This window comes from Tyto alba, unplaced genomic scaffold (genome assembly GCF_018691265.1).
Source record: "Tyto alba isolate M040663 unplaced genomic scaffold, T.alba_DEE_v4.0 Super-Scaffold_38, whole genome shotgun sequence".
Taxonomy (NCBI): Eukaryota; Metazoa; Chordata; class Aves; order Strigiformes; family Tytonidae; genus Tyto; species Tyto alba.
In genome coordinates this window covers 9,338,443-9,356,240 of record NW_024881313.1, presented here as the reverse complement: position 1 = coordinate 9,356,240, position 17,798 = coordinate 9,338,443, and the positions used below count along the sequence as shown (strand labels likewise).

Genomic DNA, 17,798 nt, shown 5'->3' with positions numbered 1-17,798 from the left:
TTCTAAATGCTGCAGAAAGAAAAGCCACAGCTGCAGCTTTGCTCTGTCATCACCCACAGCTTTCGGAATCGAAATTAAACTAGAAGAAAATTCAAACAAAAGCACTAATCCATGTCTTAGGGTGATTGCCTGCAATGTTTTTAAATCAAGTCTGTTCCTAGTTATGGGAAGACAAGAGGCATCTGAAAACTCAAATTTTTAAAACTGAAATAATTTGCTGTATTTTAAATTTAACATTTTAGGAATACAATTGTTATGTACAAATTCCAGAACAAATTCAATTTGTATTATGAACTTATGTTTCTAGGAGCCCTAAACTTTTGTCAGGAGCTTACATACACTTCTGTTTCTTGGTTTATGTATACTAAAAATGTACTTGTGTCAGCAGTTGAGGAAAATATTATTCAGTCAGTGTTCTGGAATAGATCTTTTATGGAAGAATAATTAAAGCTGTGAAGATAAATTAAAAAAAAAGGAAAAAGAGCAAGGCTTAAAACAGGTAGATCATGTAAGGATAAACTTGATACTTCCTTTGATTTACAAAAAACAGTGCTGCAGGCAGGTGAGGTTAAAATACATGAGGAAACAATGAGGCGAGCTGGGTGAGTTGTTGACCATCCTGGGAACTGTAACATTGGCAAAGAGTTGGCAGAAACAGGGATAAGGGTAGATTGTGTGGACAGGAAATCTGTCAGGTTTGAGGGCAAATACCAAACTAATTTTAGGATTATCCTTTTTCAGTGTTGTCACTGCTCTTACTGAGATGTAAAGATGGAAAAAAAAAAGTCTTTTGGGAGTGGCTGACACTTTTCTATCAGTGACATAGAAAAGTCTAGGCAGTGGTGGAACATCATCAGGGTTAAGTGTACCCTTCTTTGTCACCCATCCTGAGAAACCAGTGCGTATGCAAAGAACAGCTAACAGGGTTAGTGAATAAAATTAATGGCTGAAGTGACTTTCTGCAAATAGGGAAAAAAAAAAAAAAAAAAAAAAAACAAACAGAAAAGGAGAAGAGCTATTTAAAAGAAGAGACAGTGGCAGCACATGGAGTATAGGAACTGGCCAATGATAAATTTGGGCTGTAAATTAGAAGTAGTTTTGAAAAATAGTAAGCATGTGGGTAGTGAGGCCCTAGAACAACCTCCCTTTAGTAATGGTACTGGCATAAAACTTGTTTTAAGCTAAAACTTGAGAAAAGGTTTAGGACATGGGTATTGGGGACGGTGCTTGGTGACAGAGACCATTCCATTCAATTTTGGTATTGAACACATAAGCGCATGTTGAATATGCTGGTTTATGTTTGCAGGTTCAGAAATTACAGGTGGAAGTTACGCCTCGGTCCCCTGTTGGTTGACCAGACTTTGTTAGTCTGGACTAGTCAGGCTGCAGTACTTCCCTTCCGATCACTGCATTGTGCCCATGTCACCTGGAACCTGCTGTACAACACGTAAAACAAGTCCAAAGTAGTATTTGTAGAACTTTCTTGGTGTGACATTGTGCATCTGTGGTTCCATATAGTGCTTCTCTAAGGATCATGCCTTATGACTAAGCTCTTGAAATAAGATTGCCAAAACTGTCATAACAGTCAAGATCTGTAATGAATGTTAATGAAGTTTACGCTGCTCTGGGAATAATATCTTCTGTTCTTGTTTGATGACTCATTTAGTCAATGTATCCTAGAAATTAAAAGAATGGATATCTATCTGTACAGCGGCTAAGAAGGACGAAACTGCTTCCTACCAGTAGGTCCCATCTGGCTCTAAGAACTTCAGGGCTGTTTGGAGGTGAAACAGACAATTGTATCGACCAGCTGTAGCATAGTATACCGTTATCATTATCACCACCCTCAATAGCACTGCAGGTGTTGATATGAATGTAGCACAGAGAAGCATCACTGGCCTACAGGGGACCTTCCTCGACCATGATCTGGGGCTCCATCTCTGGGACCTTTCAGCTTCCCTCAGCTCCCTGCACTTGCCGATCGCAGCCGGGAAGCCGCAGCAGAGCCGTGGTGGTGCTGCTCTAGGAACTTGTGCCAGAGGGAAGTGGGAGGCGTGGGGCTAATGGTTTCTTAGCTCCCCTGGGAAAGCTACAGCTAGCAGAGGTAGAGTTTGTTTGATTTAATTCACAAGATAATAAGTTGTGCCTTGAGGAAGGAATTTTTTTGCTTAAAACAGTAGCTGTGCCTGGTCCTACCAGCTACTGTATGCCTCCTAGGAAGATGAGGTACAGTCAGTTACCTTGAAGTTTCTGTTATTTAACCCTATTCCAGGACTTGCTAAAAAGCCCTTTGAAGATATATTTTTTTCAATTCTTATTCCTGAGTATTCTTTGTCATTTTGTGCCTTCATATCCTAACTGATTTAATGCATAATTTTTCCTTTTGCATTGGACTTCGTCTGTAAATTGGGGAGGTAGGAAAAATAATTGTGAAGAAAATCTTTGAACAAATGGATGGAGATGGGCAATATAGAATGAAAAGATTTTCAAACAGTCTAGCACACTTCAGAAAACTAATACTGCATTAAAGAAAATAAATGAGCATTTCAGCTCTACGTGTTTGGTCCCATTGACATAAATGTATTTTCATTCCATATTCTTGTAACCACTTTGTAACCTTGTAATTCCTATAGCCATCTCTAATTCATGTTGAAAATTGCTGAAGTGTGCTTTGTGTTTTTTCTCAAACAGGGATTGCAGCCTCTTTCGCTGTAAAGCTTTTTAAAGCATGGATGGCAGAGAAAGATGCCAATTCTGTTACCTCTGCTTTAAGAAAAGCTAACCTTGATAAGAGATTGCTAGTAAGTACAATATATTTTCAATATTCCTTACCTCTCCTTGGGAAAGAGAGGGAAATAAAATGCAGATGGTAGTTTGCTGTAAGCATGTTAACGCCCCCTCAGACTCTCTTAGCATTTTAAAAATATTTTGAATCACAGCAATATTGTTATGGCTGTAGCATTGATACAGGTTCATGAATATTAAATATCACATGTTTTTACATTCTGTCTTTATTTGTCCTGTAGTTAATGCCTTCTGAAAGACTGTATATATGGGACTTGGGAATTAACATTTTTTTTTTTCTTCTAACCACTGCTAACAAAACACACACCACCAGCAACTGTGTGTGAGGATTTTTATTTTTTTGAAATATGTTTTACTTTTGTAAATAATAAATAAAGTATAAAGGGTTATGAATAGAATATAAGTTTCCAAAGTGACAGTGTTTAGATAGCATAGTGAAAGCACAGTAAGCTAATTTTCTACAGCAGTAGCCATCTGGGTAGCATAAATGGTCCTGCAGTGATGACAGCAGACCTAGTAGGAGCAATGCAGGAAGGCTTTCAGCCTTTGGACTCAAGACCTGTGTTCTGGGTTTGTACCAACGGCCTGAGGTATTTAGAGTATATATGAATATGAAGCAATGACGTGTGCCTTTCTATTTCAGTGCCTTTCTGAAGATCAATAGGGTTTTTTTAATCCTCAAAAAGATTGCTGCTGCAATAATCCAATCAAATATGCTACATCCCGTGTAGCGCTGCCTGGAGAATTTCAGTAGTATTTCCTGTTTCTACCTCAATAATTTATGATTAGGCAAAAATCAGAAGTGAAGCAGCCTCCCACACCCCTTCATCTCTTCAATTTGTATTTGACTTTAAGAGTCCAAGTCATAAATAATTTGCCATAAAGCTGGGAAATGGGCTAATTACACTTTTTATTAGAGAGAGGAAAAAGGCAAACTGCATCTTATTTCTATTTCAAACTTGACTGACTTAAGCTTTCAGCTGTTCACTTTCATTATACTGCTGTATTAAAGAACTATAAAGTATCAGATGATGTTGCCTAGCATAGATGCCTTCATGATAGTTTCTTCTTAATCTCATTTTCAGTGAGTAAACAGATTGAGGGTCTCTAGTTTCTTTGTAAAAAAAGGTGCTATCCGTCCCACAAATCATTGCTAGACACCAAGCATTGAGTGGTAAGCAAATGCTGTTGAATCTTTGCCAAGATGGGGCATTTGCTATAGCAGTTTTTAAGAATAATTTTAGCTATTCTAAGTATCTGGACTTTCATATATGATAGATTGACAGTGTCTTTGAATTAGAATTGCCTACAGGAGTTAATGTTAACAGTATATAGTGGATATAGTGATTTTTGTTAAATGGTAACTGTGGTAATCATTGCTCAGCAGAGTAGTGATGTCTGTCCAGGGTGCCTGGGCCATGTATGTATTGCTAAGTGTATTTTTCTTAAGAGGTAAATGTGTGAACGCAATGGGAGGGCATGGTAAATGTGTTTTGTGTACAGTGGCTTTACCATCTATTCCTTTGTACTTTTCCAGCAAGATTTTTGGAATCTGACAAAGGTGTAGTTTCTCTGAGGAATGTTTTGAGCGACATCTTAAGCTCACAGCTATTCATAAGTAAATGCACTTCATGTGGAGAGGGTGTTAGGCTTTTTGTGTAATTGACCATCATTTTTCCCTTCACTATAAGAAAACAAAGACTGTGAATGAAGTGTTGACTTTTCCGGTGTTAATACAAGCACTGACTTTAAGTGCAGTACCAGGTGATTCCCGCTGTTCATCCTTAAAAAATGTTCCTTCCATTTTGTCAAGAGTCATAGTTGCTTATTTAACAGTGAGCATTTCTGTCTTTTTAGGAACTATTTCCGGCCAACCGGCAGAATGTGGACCATTTTGCCAAGTATTTTACTGAAGCAGGTCTAAAAGAGCTCTCAGATTTCCTTAGAGTTCAGCAGTCACTGGGGACTCGTAAAGAACTTCAAAAAGAGCTACAAGAACGTCTCTCTCAGGAATGCCCAATTAAAGAGGTAGAGTGTTTTTTCACAACTTCTGGTTATATAATAATAGTGAAAGACTTAAATCAACAATAGGTACAGAGGAACAGATATGAGTACCTGATAGATTTCCTCTGTTTTTCTTTAAATTATTTTAATTTATTCATCAGCTCACTCTGTGCCTAAGGCTAAAGCAAGAAAGCATCCTCTGGATTTGCAAGTGCAGCTGACTACAGGGTTTGGGTTTTTTGTTCAGTTATACCTGATGAGAATGTATTTCATTTAACTGCAGTAACTGTTAGGTTGGAGGGGAGGGACAACACTTGTAGTCAAGTAATAGTAATGTTGCTAAAAAAAAACATGCTAAATGCTTCCTTTTTATTATTATTTTCTAATTTTGTTTCTTATTACTTCTATACCATGGTGTTATTTGTAAATGACTGCAAGTATCTGGTAAGTCGGCGTTGTTTTGGGTTGATTGGAAATGTTGCTTAAGACAGCAGTTTATTTCCTGCTCCAGGTAGTGCTTTATGTAAAAGAGGAAATGAAAAGAAATGAGCTGCCAGAGCCAGCAGTGATCGGTCTCCTGTGGACCTGTGTCATGAATGCTGTGGAATGGAATAAGAAAGAAGAGCTGGTTGCAGAGCAAGCCCTCAAACATCTAAAGGTGTGTGCATGGGTGAAGAGGGGAAGGGCTGCTGTGAATTAACAGAATATGTTCTACAGCTGTCGAGTTTTACCTGTTTAAATTCAGAAGATTTGGAGTTTTGAGGGCTGATACTTAGCACACCGAGCACTGTATAGTCCCTCTCCTTTAGTCAAATGAATGCAAAGCTGAAGTAGTTCAGATTATTGAATACCTTGAGGCGTACAGTGCAGAGAGCCAGGGCAAACTGAGGTGGTCGTAACCTGAGCGCCGTTGCGTTGTGCTTTCTCAGTGTGCTGGATCCTGAGAGGCTCCTTGCCTTGGGGACAATGCTAAACAAATGTTGAGACTCGGCTCTGCTCAGACCTGACTAGTAAGCCTGCAGGAACTGCCTTTGCAATGTCTTTGCCAGAAGCAAGGAAGTTTTCGGAGCGTGGTGAGGCAGCACCTGTGCTGGCTTTGCACAGAGCTGGTTAGATCCAGGACTGCTGAGCTCCAAATCTGTGAAATGATTGTTGCTGATGTTGACTGTGGGAGCTGGGTACTCGGTGGCTTGTCAGCTGATAGCCAGGAGCTGGCCGGAGAGCATGTGCACTGCATAGTGTAGTTATTCTCTGATCCAGGCACTGTTGTTGTGGATGAGAGAACTGAATTCATAGAAAGACAGGCTGTAGTTTGCTAAGTGATGACAGACTGCAGTATCACAGTTGTGTGTCAGTACAAAAACTATGACCTTGGAGTGGGGGGCAGGGGGGAGAACCCAAAACAAAACCCAAAACAAAACCCAAAACCAATGCAGAGACATCAGAGTCATTGCTATGGTTGGTATTCCTCATCTAAGTCTGAAGGAATTGTGCAGTGCAAGACACTTGAAAGGAGAACAGAGGCAGAGAGGCTTTTTGGCAGAATTGGTGCTTCTAAGCTGGTAAACCATGAGCAAGAGAATGCTCCTTTACAGCCAGGGCTGCAAAGATTTGTCCTAGGACAGAAGCAATCTCAACTTTATTCATTATGGTAAAATAGATCTTAAGCTTGATCTGAATTCCTTTCTTCTTCATATTGGATGCCTATCTATACTTGGAGTTCCCATGTTGCTTTAGCTCCTACTACTGCTGTCCTTCCGTCTGAATTTGGTTTCCCAGTCAGTTGTCCTAAAAACGTAGTTACTTGGGATCTCATTAGTCTTTGATAAAATTGAATGCCTTGAAGTCTTCTCAGGTGACCCAAATAGCAGTAGAAAAATTAGATAGTTTCCAGAAGGAGAGACATTGTTTTTCTTGTTCTCTTGTTGTAAAAATTGATCATATCTCTTTGAGTTGTAACAGTATCCATTGAGATTTATTGTCTAGTACTGCAGGGCCAATTAACAAACAGTTTTTGGAATATTTGAGCATTGGGAAAAGAGAAACATAGCTGGCTTTGTACAAATATTGTTTGCTGGATGCTTAGTCCTATGCATCTCACTGACCCAAGCCATCAGCTCCCGTGCATCTCACTGACCCAAGCCATCAGCGGAGTATGTAACCCCACTAAATTAGGTAAGGCATCTTTCTAGCTGCACCCACTGTCTAAAAACAGAAGACAAATTTGTGTGGGGTATTTATTATTTGCACTTACAGGTAAGATTTTAACAGAAGCAGTAGGAATAGAAATTCAGACTTTGCTAGCTGCTTCCTTACATTTCAGTGTTCAGAAATGAACAGCATTTGTTCCACATTTTCCTCTATGATAGGGGGAAACAGATCTTGGCCTTCTCTCTTTGGGCTCTCAGCTGACCCAATGTGTGAGCCAACTCCAGAAATCAGGTTAGCACTGTTAGCGTGACACCCAGCCTAGTTCCTGTGCCCTCCTGTGTGTCAACACGGAGTTGTTTCGCCCTGGTGGCATGAGTCAGGATATGTATAAATACATGCTTGACATTGGACACGTGCGGTGGTAGTATTTATTCTTGTATGGCTGTACCTGACAGATAACTTTCACAAAGCACAGTTCCCAAAGCTTTGACGTTTGGGTACCAGTCTCTTGAATTTATTAGATTTCTTTTAATAATCTGTATACAAGGGACCTCCGAAGAGATGTGTCAAGGAACAGAACATTGACCTAGTTTACAGTTCTTAACAAGCTGTACTGGATGGGTGGCTTCCTAAAGGAGGTGGTGGGCAGCCATGGACCAGTAAATGCCACGTGTGCCATCTGCATGGCAGGACTAGCAGGAGCTGAACTCAGGAGGAGACAGGGCAAGCTGTTATAAACCCTGAATCTTACAGGATAAGCTCTTCATCGTCCCAGTAACCTCACTATGACACTGGGGCTTAGCCCCAGGGCCACCTCCAGTGCAGAGAAGAGACATTCCCCATGGGTGGGGAGAATCTTCCACTGCAGGCAAGGCTGTGGTGTGAGCTTCATGACACTGCCACCGCTGACCCGCTGCTACCTAACCTGAGGCAAATGGAAAATAATGCTGCTTAACTCAGCCAGCAATGTGAGGAAGGTAATTTTACGGTTCCTTAGTCAGTTAGACACTTGTGAAACTTATAATTGTAAATCTGTACCAGTTAAGGAGTGAGAGGAACACGAAGGGAGTCAGTCAAATATGGCAAAGTGAAGGTATCTTACTTCTAAACTGAAAAGATAGGATTTTTATTATGAATTGCTTGACACTTACAGACAGCAGCACTTTGCAGACCTGGGGATGGGAGTGGGTTCTGCTGAGGCTATTAAATAAATGATCTGCAATGTACATTGCACTGCCTCCCTGCAGCTTGCCTGGATACCGGCTGGATGCTTCACTGGACAAAAGCAGGAAAAGAGGGAGTCTTGCTACCCAAAGCCTGCACAAGTTTTGCAGCTTTTACAGAAACAGTAACATTGTTTCTAAAGATGCACCAGAAGGTGGAAAACTCAACTCTGGTGCTACCTACATCTAGTTTTTTCTGGTAGTTACTTTGCAAGGGAATTTCTTCCAATAGTAATAATACTGTCTGCCTGCTTAGCTGCTCTTGTTACAACTGCTGTGTGACTTCTTACTCTCTCTTTCCTTAAATTAATAGCTAATAATTATTTTGCAAAAGACACTTTGGACGAACCTTTCAAATTTCAGTTGATTTTCATGCATCTTAATAGTTTTTCCCCCAGATCATGTTCTCTTGTAGAGAATTCCTGAAGTGTATGTACTATTGAACATGTCCATCAGTGCTGCTGGTGATGGGTGGTTTGTTACCTGACCGTGGCCATCGGCAGCCCTGACTGCACAGACCAGAACTCTGCGATATCAGGCCATTGCAAATCCAGCTGAAAATGCCAAGCTGAGAGCGTTACTGGAAATGATGAAGAAAGGCTGTGCTGCTCAGTGCAAGAACAATTTAAATAGTAAACTTAATATATATTTGGCTGGGGGCTCTGAAGATCAAGGCTAATTTGTCTTCAGCTCTGAAAAATGCTCTTACTATTACCTTAAATTTAAGAATGCAGTCTTAGCTGGGCTCATAACAGGCTAAGAGGAAAGGAAATTGGAGAGATATAGATTGAAACACTGTAGTTTGTAAGGAAAGAATGAACAGGATGTAGTCCTTTAATGTAATTTTCAATTTTAAGATCTGAAATAAGAGGAAAAAAATTGCATAGCACAAAAGTTTTTGCTTTATCTTTTATTATATTAAGAAACTCTGGGAAAAGACAATTAAATGTGCTACTACTGTCCTGTCAGAATAACGTTAGCACTTAATACTGTGCTTTCAAAAGTTGCTGTTTACCAAAGCAAAGGTGGTTGTGATACTCTGATGCTGATAGTGAGAAAAAATAATGACAGTTGGTCACACTTAACCTGGAATAATTTAATTTAACTCAGTTTTCTGGGACTTCTGAAACCTCAGTGAACCCAGAGATTTGTATTTTCATGCACTTCATCTTTGGATGTCTTACATTATAAACATCAGTAAAGCATCACATCTGAGTCAGCAGCATGCTACCTTGCAAAATGTACAAACAGCAGCACTCCAAGGTGTGGACTTCAGAAATTGATTTTACAAAATTCAGTATCTCTAAGTGGTACTGAATTTTAGCTCACAGCATGCAGCACACCCTACAAAAGCTCATGGACATTTATGTATATGCACTGTATGCGCTTAAGTAAATGCAGCTGGCAAGTAAATACCAGGTTTCAGTGAAACAGGTTTTCAGGGATGAAATTCACGATGCGTACGTTTAAAAATTCCATTTGTTTATTTTGAGTATACTGACATGCATTTTGGTTTTCATCCTCTCTTCCTTTCAGCAATACGCCCCCCTGCTTGCTGTGTTCAGCACTCAAGGCCAGTCAGAGCTGATCCTGCTCCAGAAGGTGCAGGAGTACTGTTATGACAACATCCACTTCATGAAAGCCTTTCAGAAGATAGTGGTACTCTTTTATAAAGGTAAAGGTCTCTATGCACTGTTGGCTACCGGGTGTGGATTTCCTATGCCAACCAGTCACTTATGATGTAATAGGAAACAGATATTCTCTGGGGTTTGTATATGAGAAGGTTGTGTTGGAGTTGAACTCAGATGCCTTATGCTTTGACAGTCCGAAGGAGCAGGAAAAGCTGAAACAAGCCCTTCTTTTGCTCTTGTGTTTATCCCGTGGTCAGGAAGAATGAGCAGGATGCAGGCACTGTCCACACTGTTCAAGTGCAGTTTAGTCCTTGTATAGAACCCCTTCTAGGAAGACATTTCTAAAAAGTCCTGACAGATTTAAAAAGTAGATTAGAGCTTGGTTTCAAGAAGCCTTGAAAGTGCAGATACCCTTGGCAGGAAGATTGCACGGTTTGGGGTTTTTGTGGTTTGTTTTTTTCTTTTTTTTTTAACCCTCTCCCTGCCAGAAGGAGCTTTCCTTATTCCTCTTTCCCTTTTATTTCCCTTCCAGTTTCTTGCAGGTGCCATAGTTTGAGGGATTTAATTTTTATTGTGAAGTTGACTTCTTCACAAGTTTGTTCTGATTGGGTTGTCATAGAGACTAATGGTCTTGCACTGTGTGTGATGGGTAGCTGCCAAACAGTTTGTTCTGACATTCTTCTATAAATAGTTGAGGAAAAATCAGTAGGAGTAGAAACCCAATATTGATCTTTGTTCACCCTGTTGTGTCCCGGTACGTGTTCAAGGCAAACAAGTTCAGACTGCTAAAATAATTTCATGGCTTCAATCGTGTGGATTTATTTCCATCCTTGTGTCAATATAGTGCAGCCTCAATGGTCAAATGAAAAAGCAATACACCTTGTCCCTCCGTCATCAAATTCTACCATTTGTAAACACTGTTAATGACTGAGGACAAACATGAAACTGCAACCCGCAGCAAGTACTTGATTGATTTTTTTGTTTTTTTTTTTGAAAATAAAATTCACTTTGGACATGGTGAATGAGCACCGTTACTGCTGTGCACTCAGACCCTAAGAGGTGGTTAAACCAGGAATAGTCTTGCGTAGAATTCCCTTCAAAATTTTTGTAAATTCATTACTGCATTGGCCTGCAAGAACACCCTGACATTCCAAAGTATTAAAAAAAAAAAAAAAAAAAAATCACTAAATTGTACAATAAACTTAACATGCTCGAAGAACCCAGTTCCCATCCACTCTGCTCACCCCGCATGCTCTTGTTCTGGCTCTGGAGATGTACTCAGGCAGGCTTGTTAGGGAGGGTGAGAAGACTTTAGCCTCAGCACTACGGATGCCACAATATTGTTTTGGATTCGCATGATGTCTAGAAGAGTGTGTGGAGCTATTGTATGGCCTGTCAGTGGAAGCTGCGGGTTCAGTGTCTCCAGTATGTGCGACACTCGCCATGCCCGTATTCCTGCCTGGAATATCTCGGGCAGGCGTGCCAGAGCACCTGCCTCTGCCATCTGATGCAGTCATGCAGCAGCACAGCTGCCAGCCCTTCCCGGCCCCGTTTAGGCTGAACCTGGATCTGCCCTCTTTGGCAGACCTGCTGCTGCCGGCTCGGAACTGCTCGCCTGGCTTTACAGCCACTAGCTGTAGGGCCCTTCTCAGGCTGGACATAATATGGGAGTCATCTGCTCCATCTGTTTAAGGCAGGTTTGGAGTTCAGCAGTATCTATTAGGTGAGGACGTGCTACTACATTAACCAGGGAAGATTCTGGGAGAACTAGTCCTCCAGTTCCCGTTTATCTCAGATGATCTTATCGAGCTTGAACGGCTCATAGCTTTGGCTTGTCCAGAACCATGCTGCCTGCCTCTGCTTCATTTCAGTGCTGGTAGATCTCACCATCTCCTTCTCCCCAATTCATACCTATCCACTAGAAACAAGCCATCAAGTCTTTAGAAACATACACTTTATTGTAGATAAGTTGCTGATGACAGCATACCTTCTGTTTCCTAACTGTCAAGGAAAACAGCCCTCAAAAACTATTACTGGCTATGTTGGTGAGGAGGGAAGAGCAGGCGCCTGTCTTCCCCTTTCTGTTGTCCTTCAGGTATAACCTACACAGAATCTGGAGAGGTTTCAGGGTAGCTAATGAACTTTTTCTGGTGACATAAATAAATGCATCTGAAGTATCTGTGGATGTGCAGACAGAAATGCAGCTAACTCCCAGCACGAACGCGGACAGTTTATTGCTTATCACTCATTATGGGGGAGTGCTTCCTGGGCATGAAGATAGTCATCAGTGATGATAGGCACCAAATGCCACTCATGCTTTGACAAATTTAGCTGCATGACTAGTCTCATCAGCATGTCCCACGTCTTGCATTTAAATCCTGCTCATATTTCCATCATAAAATAGCCCTTGGACTACTTTCCCGGGAATTACCTGGAAATACCCAAACATATTAACAGGAACAGTGGGGCTCATTAGCACCTAGAAGGTCTTGAAAGCCTGGGTTGTTGGTAGGGTTTTTTATTCTGTCTCGAAACAAGGGGAAATATCCACTTCTCCCCCAGTGAATGCCCAAGCCCTCTTTTCCCTTACATGGTGGTAGCTTCTTACCATCTTGTGGGTATAATCTGCAAAAGAGTTTTGTAGTCAGTTAAACTTACTGACATTATTATTATTATAATTTGTGTTCCCGGTACAGTATAGAGAAAAATAAGCTGTCTGGTTCTATACGGATCCCTGGCTATGACGTTGCTTCTCTGGTTATCACTTAAAGCCAGTACAATTGTAAATCTGCCAGCTGCATTTTGACAAATAATCTAAAAGCCAGTTGCGGAATAAGAATTACTGAATTCTCCTAAGTGACACCTAATAAGTTTGCCAGCCTCCTTGCTAGTTATGCTTGCACTGTAAAATGTGTGTTGTTTTTTAATCCGTTCCATGTTGCAGTGTGTCCCTTAACTATGGGTAGAATAAGCACTGTTGTTATTGGATTACAGGCTATATATCATATTCACTTGCAGAATCTCCTTTCTTTTAGTTTGTGTCCAAACTGGAAATTTCAAATATGAAATCTTGACACTACTAAAATTAATAACTGTTCTTTTAATGAGGATCAGAATTTCACCATTTCAACAGCAAACACTCTTAGCAGGCACAAACCTCTGAGTATTTTTGCATTAGAATTCAAGACAACATTTACAAAATACCGAAAGAAAAATCAATGACAAGTACATGTGAAGTAGTGCTCTGGTTTCCGGCAGCATAATTAGACCTCAGAGATACACTTCTGCAGTACAGAGATGTTGTAACCAAACGATGCAGGCTGTCTTCCCAAATGCTGCAGAAATCCTCTGCTTACAAGAATGAAATCTTCAAGTTCCACTTGATACACGGGGTTTGGTTTTTGATGGAGCACAATTGTCTTTAAATATCTTCATTATTGAAGTACTTTCTTTCGGTACTGGATGCAAAATTTTCCCAGGGGGAAAAAAAAAAAAAAAAAAAAAAGTACCATAAAGACCATAACTGTGCTGTGGGTGACATTCCTTGCATTGAAAGAGGCCTTGCCTGAAGGCTCTGTCCTCCCAACTGAGTTAGCTGCAGTAGAGTCGAATTTTGCGGATTTATTGACGGTGGTGGCAGCTGACAGGGTGTGCTTTTCCCTTTGCTGCCGATGGCTATGCTGTTTGAGTTGAAAGCAGAAATGGATTCGAACTGGGTGATTTAGTACAAAGCTGAGACCTGAACTTCAAGTAACTTTCTGGTTAACCCTGCAGTAAAGACGCTGGGCTCTTCAGTCTCTCTGCTCTGCAGCTTCTCCCTTTCATGAGGGACGTCCCTGGAGGCTCTGGCCCTGGGTGGTCTGAGTGGCAGTTGGCTGCACCTGCAGGAAAACCAGCTCTTGGGCTGACATCACCTGGGACTGCAGTCAAAATGATGTGCACACACCCACAAACCACAGTGTTCAGCTTCAGCCGTTAAAATCTATCTATAATCAACTTTAATGAGGAATAACTAAATATATACACAATGAATCATTCTCTTCCTCCTCCCGTCCCCCTCAGTGTTCCCATTGCTTCAAAGCAACCTAGAGGTGTGATTAACTACACCCTGTCCTGCATGATTGTTTAATTGAGCCTCACTGTGCTGACAGGAGTGTATCATCCCTTATGAGCACTGGAGGCATGGATGTATTACAAATATATATTGCTCAGAATTGAAAGGAGTTGCAGTTGTCCTTTCTGTAGCTGAATGCAATTTTGTTCTCCTCTGTTAGCGTAGGAGGCTTATTGCTATGGAGTTACATACTGGCATATTTTTCATCCACTTAAGAATGTTCTAATCTTTGAGGCACACAGTGAGATTGCATGATGCTATTATCAGGATTGGGGGTTTGGGGAAGGAAGGAGAAGTTCCCCCTTCTTCTTTGGCAACAAACCCATTCATCTTACAGTCTGCAAATCAAAAAAAAAAAAAAAAAAACTTAAATCCTGTTATTCTTGGACTGAGATGTGTGCTTACCTGGAGGCGTTTCCTTATATGGTCTTGTTATATGGACTGTAATGCACCAAAAGGCTTCTGCAGCTGCTTCTACACAGCAACTTGTGTTTTTTAAAATGTCCACAATGCCAAAGAGGTAGCTTGAGCCTGGGGAGCGTGTTGCTCTATTTATTTTTGTATTTATTATCTCCTCTGATTTTCTTTGCCTGTCACTAAGGATCATAATATATGTCACACCCTGAGTAATTCTGCATATGTAGTTGTGTGAACTTCAGGACTCTGGTGAACATAAGCTTTTCACATGGAGGAACTAAACTACAGTTTCATGAGAGTCCATGTGAAATATTTTCACATCTGCTAAATAGAAATCCTTATTTGTTAAATGCTGTAGTGCCTTTGAGCTGCTGCTAAAGACTACTGGCAAGTATTTAATGCAACGTGTTTGCAACCTCTTCCTTAGCTCCAGTGTTTCTTTTGAATTGGAGAAAAAGTTCATTGTGGTGGGTTACAGGAGGATTGTGGTGATTACAGGAAGATAGGGCTTTATGTGCCACTTACAGGGTTCACTAAGCACAACTCTGTGAACTGAAAAAAGCCCAGCACCAGCACAGTCCTCTTTTCCCCATGTTTTCAGCATATTGTCACTTGCATCAAACCTCAGAAGAGGTTTTATGTTGGAAAAGCATCTGAGAGACAAGGCAACGTCCAGTCATGTACACTCACTAATTCCAAATATTCAGGAAGACTTCATATTCAGTTACTGTTGGAAGTCTTGGGATAGTTTTGAGTAAGTTCAAACATACCCCTGGTTGCTTCCATCTGTTTATTATTCAACAGCATATGTGAAATGTGTCTACTCTGTCTCATTTGATCACATGCTTTGGGGTTTTGGTGTAATTTATTTCAGTTTACCACCTTCTCTTCCCTGCCACATCTGCTCTAACCTTTAGGCTGAAGCAGAAGGTGATGGTCAGGGTCGGTGCTTCAGCAAGCAAATACCCCACGGGTAGGACGGCGGCAAGGAGCTCAAAGAAGCAGTGAAGAACTCACATGTGTTGATTTTGTAGAGCGAGGGAGGGTATTTGTTCAAAGACAAAAAGAATGGAAATTTTAATGAGATGTAGAAAGCTGTCTTTAGTCTTTTTATAGAACAAATACGGTGGGGGGGATTGTTGGGTTTTTTTGTCTGTGTGTTCTTGCCTCTTGCATTAAGTAACTGCCAAAATGCCATTGTGGATCCCAGATTTTGCCTCCACAGCCATCAATTATTAAGATATTTAGCTTGGCTGGATCACAGGAGCTTTGTTCCTGGGGCTAGAGGTCTGTTGCTAGACCTAAATTTGCATCTGTTGGAAACAATAAGTGTCCTTCCTGTTTATTAGAATTTCTTTATTCTGAATCGTACTCAACTTCACATTCCCTCACTGACAGCTATTTTGTTCTTAATGCTTGACATAAAAACGTTAGCTGTGCTGTCCATCTTGAGCCAGTCCCTTAAAATGGGTGGTCTGAATAGTGACCTTAAAACCTATTAGATAAAACCAATATAAAGCCTTCAGGGAAAATAATTGCAAAAAATCCTTACTGGCTGTCTTTTAACTGTTCAGTCAGGAGGTGCCTGTCACTTCAGATTTCTAGAACCGTGCACAGTTCTGTGATCCGACAGCAAGAAAAAGCACGGTATTGCTTATTTTGGTAACAGAATCATAGAATACGAGGCTGGAAGGGACCTCAAGGATCATCTGGTCCCACCTTGGCAAAAGCACCGTCTAGACAAGATGGCCCAGCACTCTGTCCAGAACCTTAAAAGTGCCCAGTGCTGGGGAATCCACCACTTCCCTGGGGAGATTATTCCAATGCCTGATTGTTCTCATTGTGAAAAATACTCCTTTTGTGTCCAGAATCTCCCCAGGAGTAACTTTTACCCATTACCCCCCTGTCTTTTCATTGTAAAGACTCCTTGTAAAAAGGGAGTCTCTGTCTTCTTTCTAGTCACCCTTTAAATCCTGGAACATGGTGATATGGTCTCCTCTAGGCCTTCTCTTCTCAAGGCTGAACAAACCTGATTCTCTCAGCCTTTCCTCATACGACAGGCTTCCCAGTCCTTTGGGCACCTTTGTGACCCTCTTCTGGACCCTCTCTATCCTGCCCACATCTTTTTTGCATAGGGGGGGGGACCCAAACTGAACACAGTATTCCAGGTGTGGCCTGACAAGAGCTGAGTAGAGTGGGAGAACGTCTTCTTTCTCTCTGCTGGTGATGCCCTCGTTGATGCAACCCAGCATCCCGTTGGTTGCTTTGCTGCAGCAGCTCACTGTTCGCTCATATTGAGCTGCTTGTCCACCAGGACCCCCAGGTCCCTTCCACAGAGCTCCTCCCCAGCCAGGTAGATCCCAGTCTGTGCCACGCTCTTGGATTATGTTTTCCCGGGTGCAAGACCTTACACTTGTCCTTGCTGCACTTCACAAGGTTCTTGTTAGCCAACTTCTAAGATGCGCAGACTGAATTTTTAATCCGGCTATCTTAAGTGGTATATTTCAAGCAGATGAATAGAGAACTCTCCTTTCCAGAAGCACAATCTTTGATACTTTTTTTTTTTTTTTTTTTTTTTTTAGCGTAATGCATTACACATTTTATTGCATCTGGAATCCCTTATATGCGTCAGATATTCTGTAGTTGTAGCCTAATATAGTTCATGAAAAGCTTGTTCCACTGCGGTCATATTAACTTATTTTATGCTGCCTTTAAAAAAAAAAAAAAAATCTTTATTCTCTCATGTTCACAATCTTCTAACCTCTAAAAAATACATTGATTTTTTACAAGCACTGATCTGTATTTCAGCTGATGTTCTGAGTGAAGAAGCAATCCTCAAGTGGTATAAAGAAGCGCATGTTGCTAAAGGCAAAAGTGTTTTTCTTGACCAGATGAAGAAATTTGTGGAGTGGCTGCAAAACGCTGAAGAAGGTATGGGTTCTTTTAGAGAACTATGGTAGTCTCTTCTCAAATCAAGTTTGTTTTTTCCAATTTTAGTTGTACCAGGCATATGAAGTATACAGATTGAGTACAGAAAACAGCAGGCATGACGGCTCAAAATTGTTTCCAGCCATGCCCAAGCCTAACAACACTTGCTGCTTTTTAATGTTTGTGATGCCCTTATGAAGGCCTTAAGTCATCAGGTGCCACTCGTGTGTAGATGAAATCTTCTAGCTTCTGCAGGGAGGAACACTGCACTGACGGCAGTGTGGAGTACCTTGGTGTTAGCACGCACAGCCTCTGTCTCGGTGCCTTTTCTGCTATTATCATCTGTACGGGTGACATGAACCTAGCACAAGCCTGCCTGTGCCGCTGCAGGTTGAAATTGCTTTTAGCTGAATGATCAGCCTAAGATATGTAGTCTGTATTTACTGCTTTAAAACAGTTATTGGGAAGGGGAACTAGTTTCTTTAGTCCCTGTTTTTTTTTTTTTTTCACTCATGTTCTGCATAG

The 17,798-nt window shown here is 41.0% G+C and overlaps 1 protein-coding gene across 5 annotated transcripts in view; it reads left to right on the top strand.

Annotated features, from left to right (window-relative positions):
- BZW2 (basic leucine zipper and W2 domains 2) overlaps positions 1–17,798 on the top strand; it is a 60,105-nt gene that overhangs the window by 40,692 nt on the left and 1,615 nt on the right. For all 5 annotated transcript variants that reach the window (XM_032991806.2, XM_032991803.2, XM_042801800.1 and 2 more), the window contains 5 exons: positions 2,692–2,801; positions 4,663–4,833; positions 5,321–5,467; positions 9,720–9,858; positions 17,154–17,276. In XM_032991806.2, the coding sequence (XP_032847697.1) occupies positions 2,692–2,801; positions 4,663–4,833; positions 5,321–5,467; positions 9,720–9,858; positions 17,154–17,276 (690 nt within the window). The remainder of the gene's footprint in view (positions 1–2,691; positions 2,802–4,662; positions 4,834–5,320; positions 5,468–9,719; positions 9,859–17,153; positions 17,277–17,798) is intronic.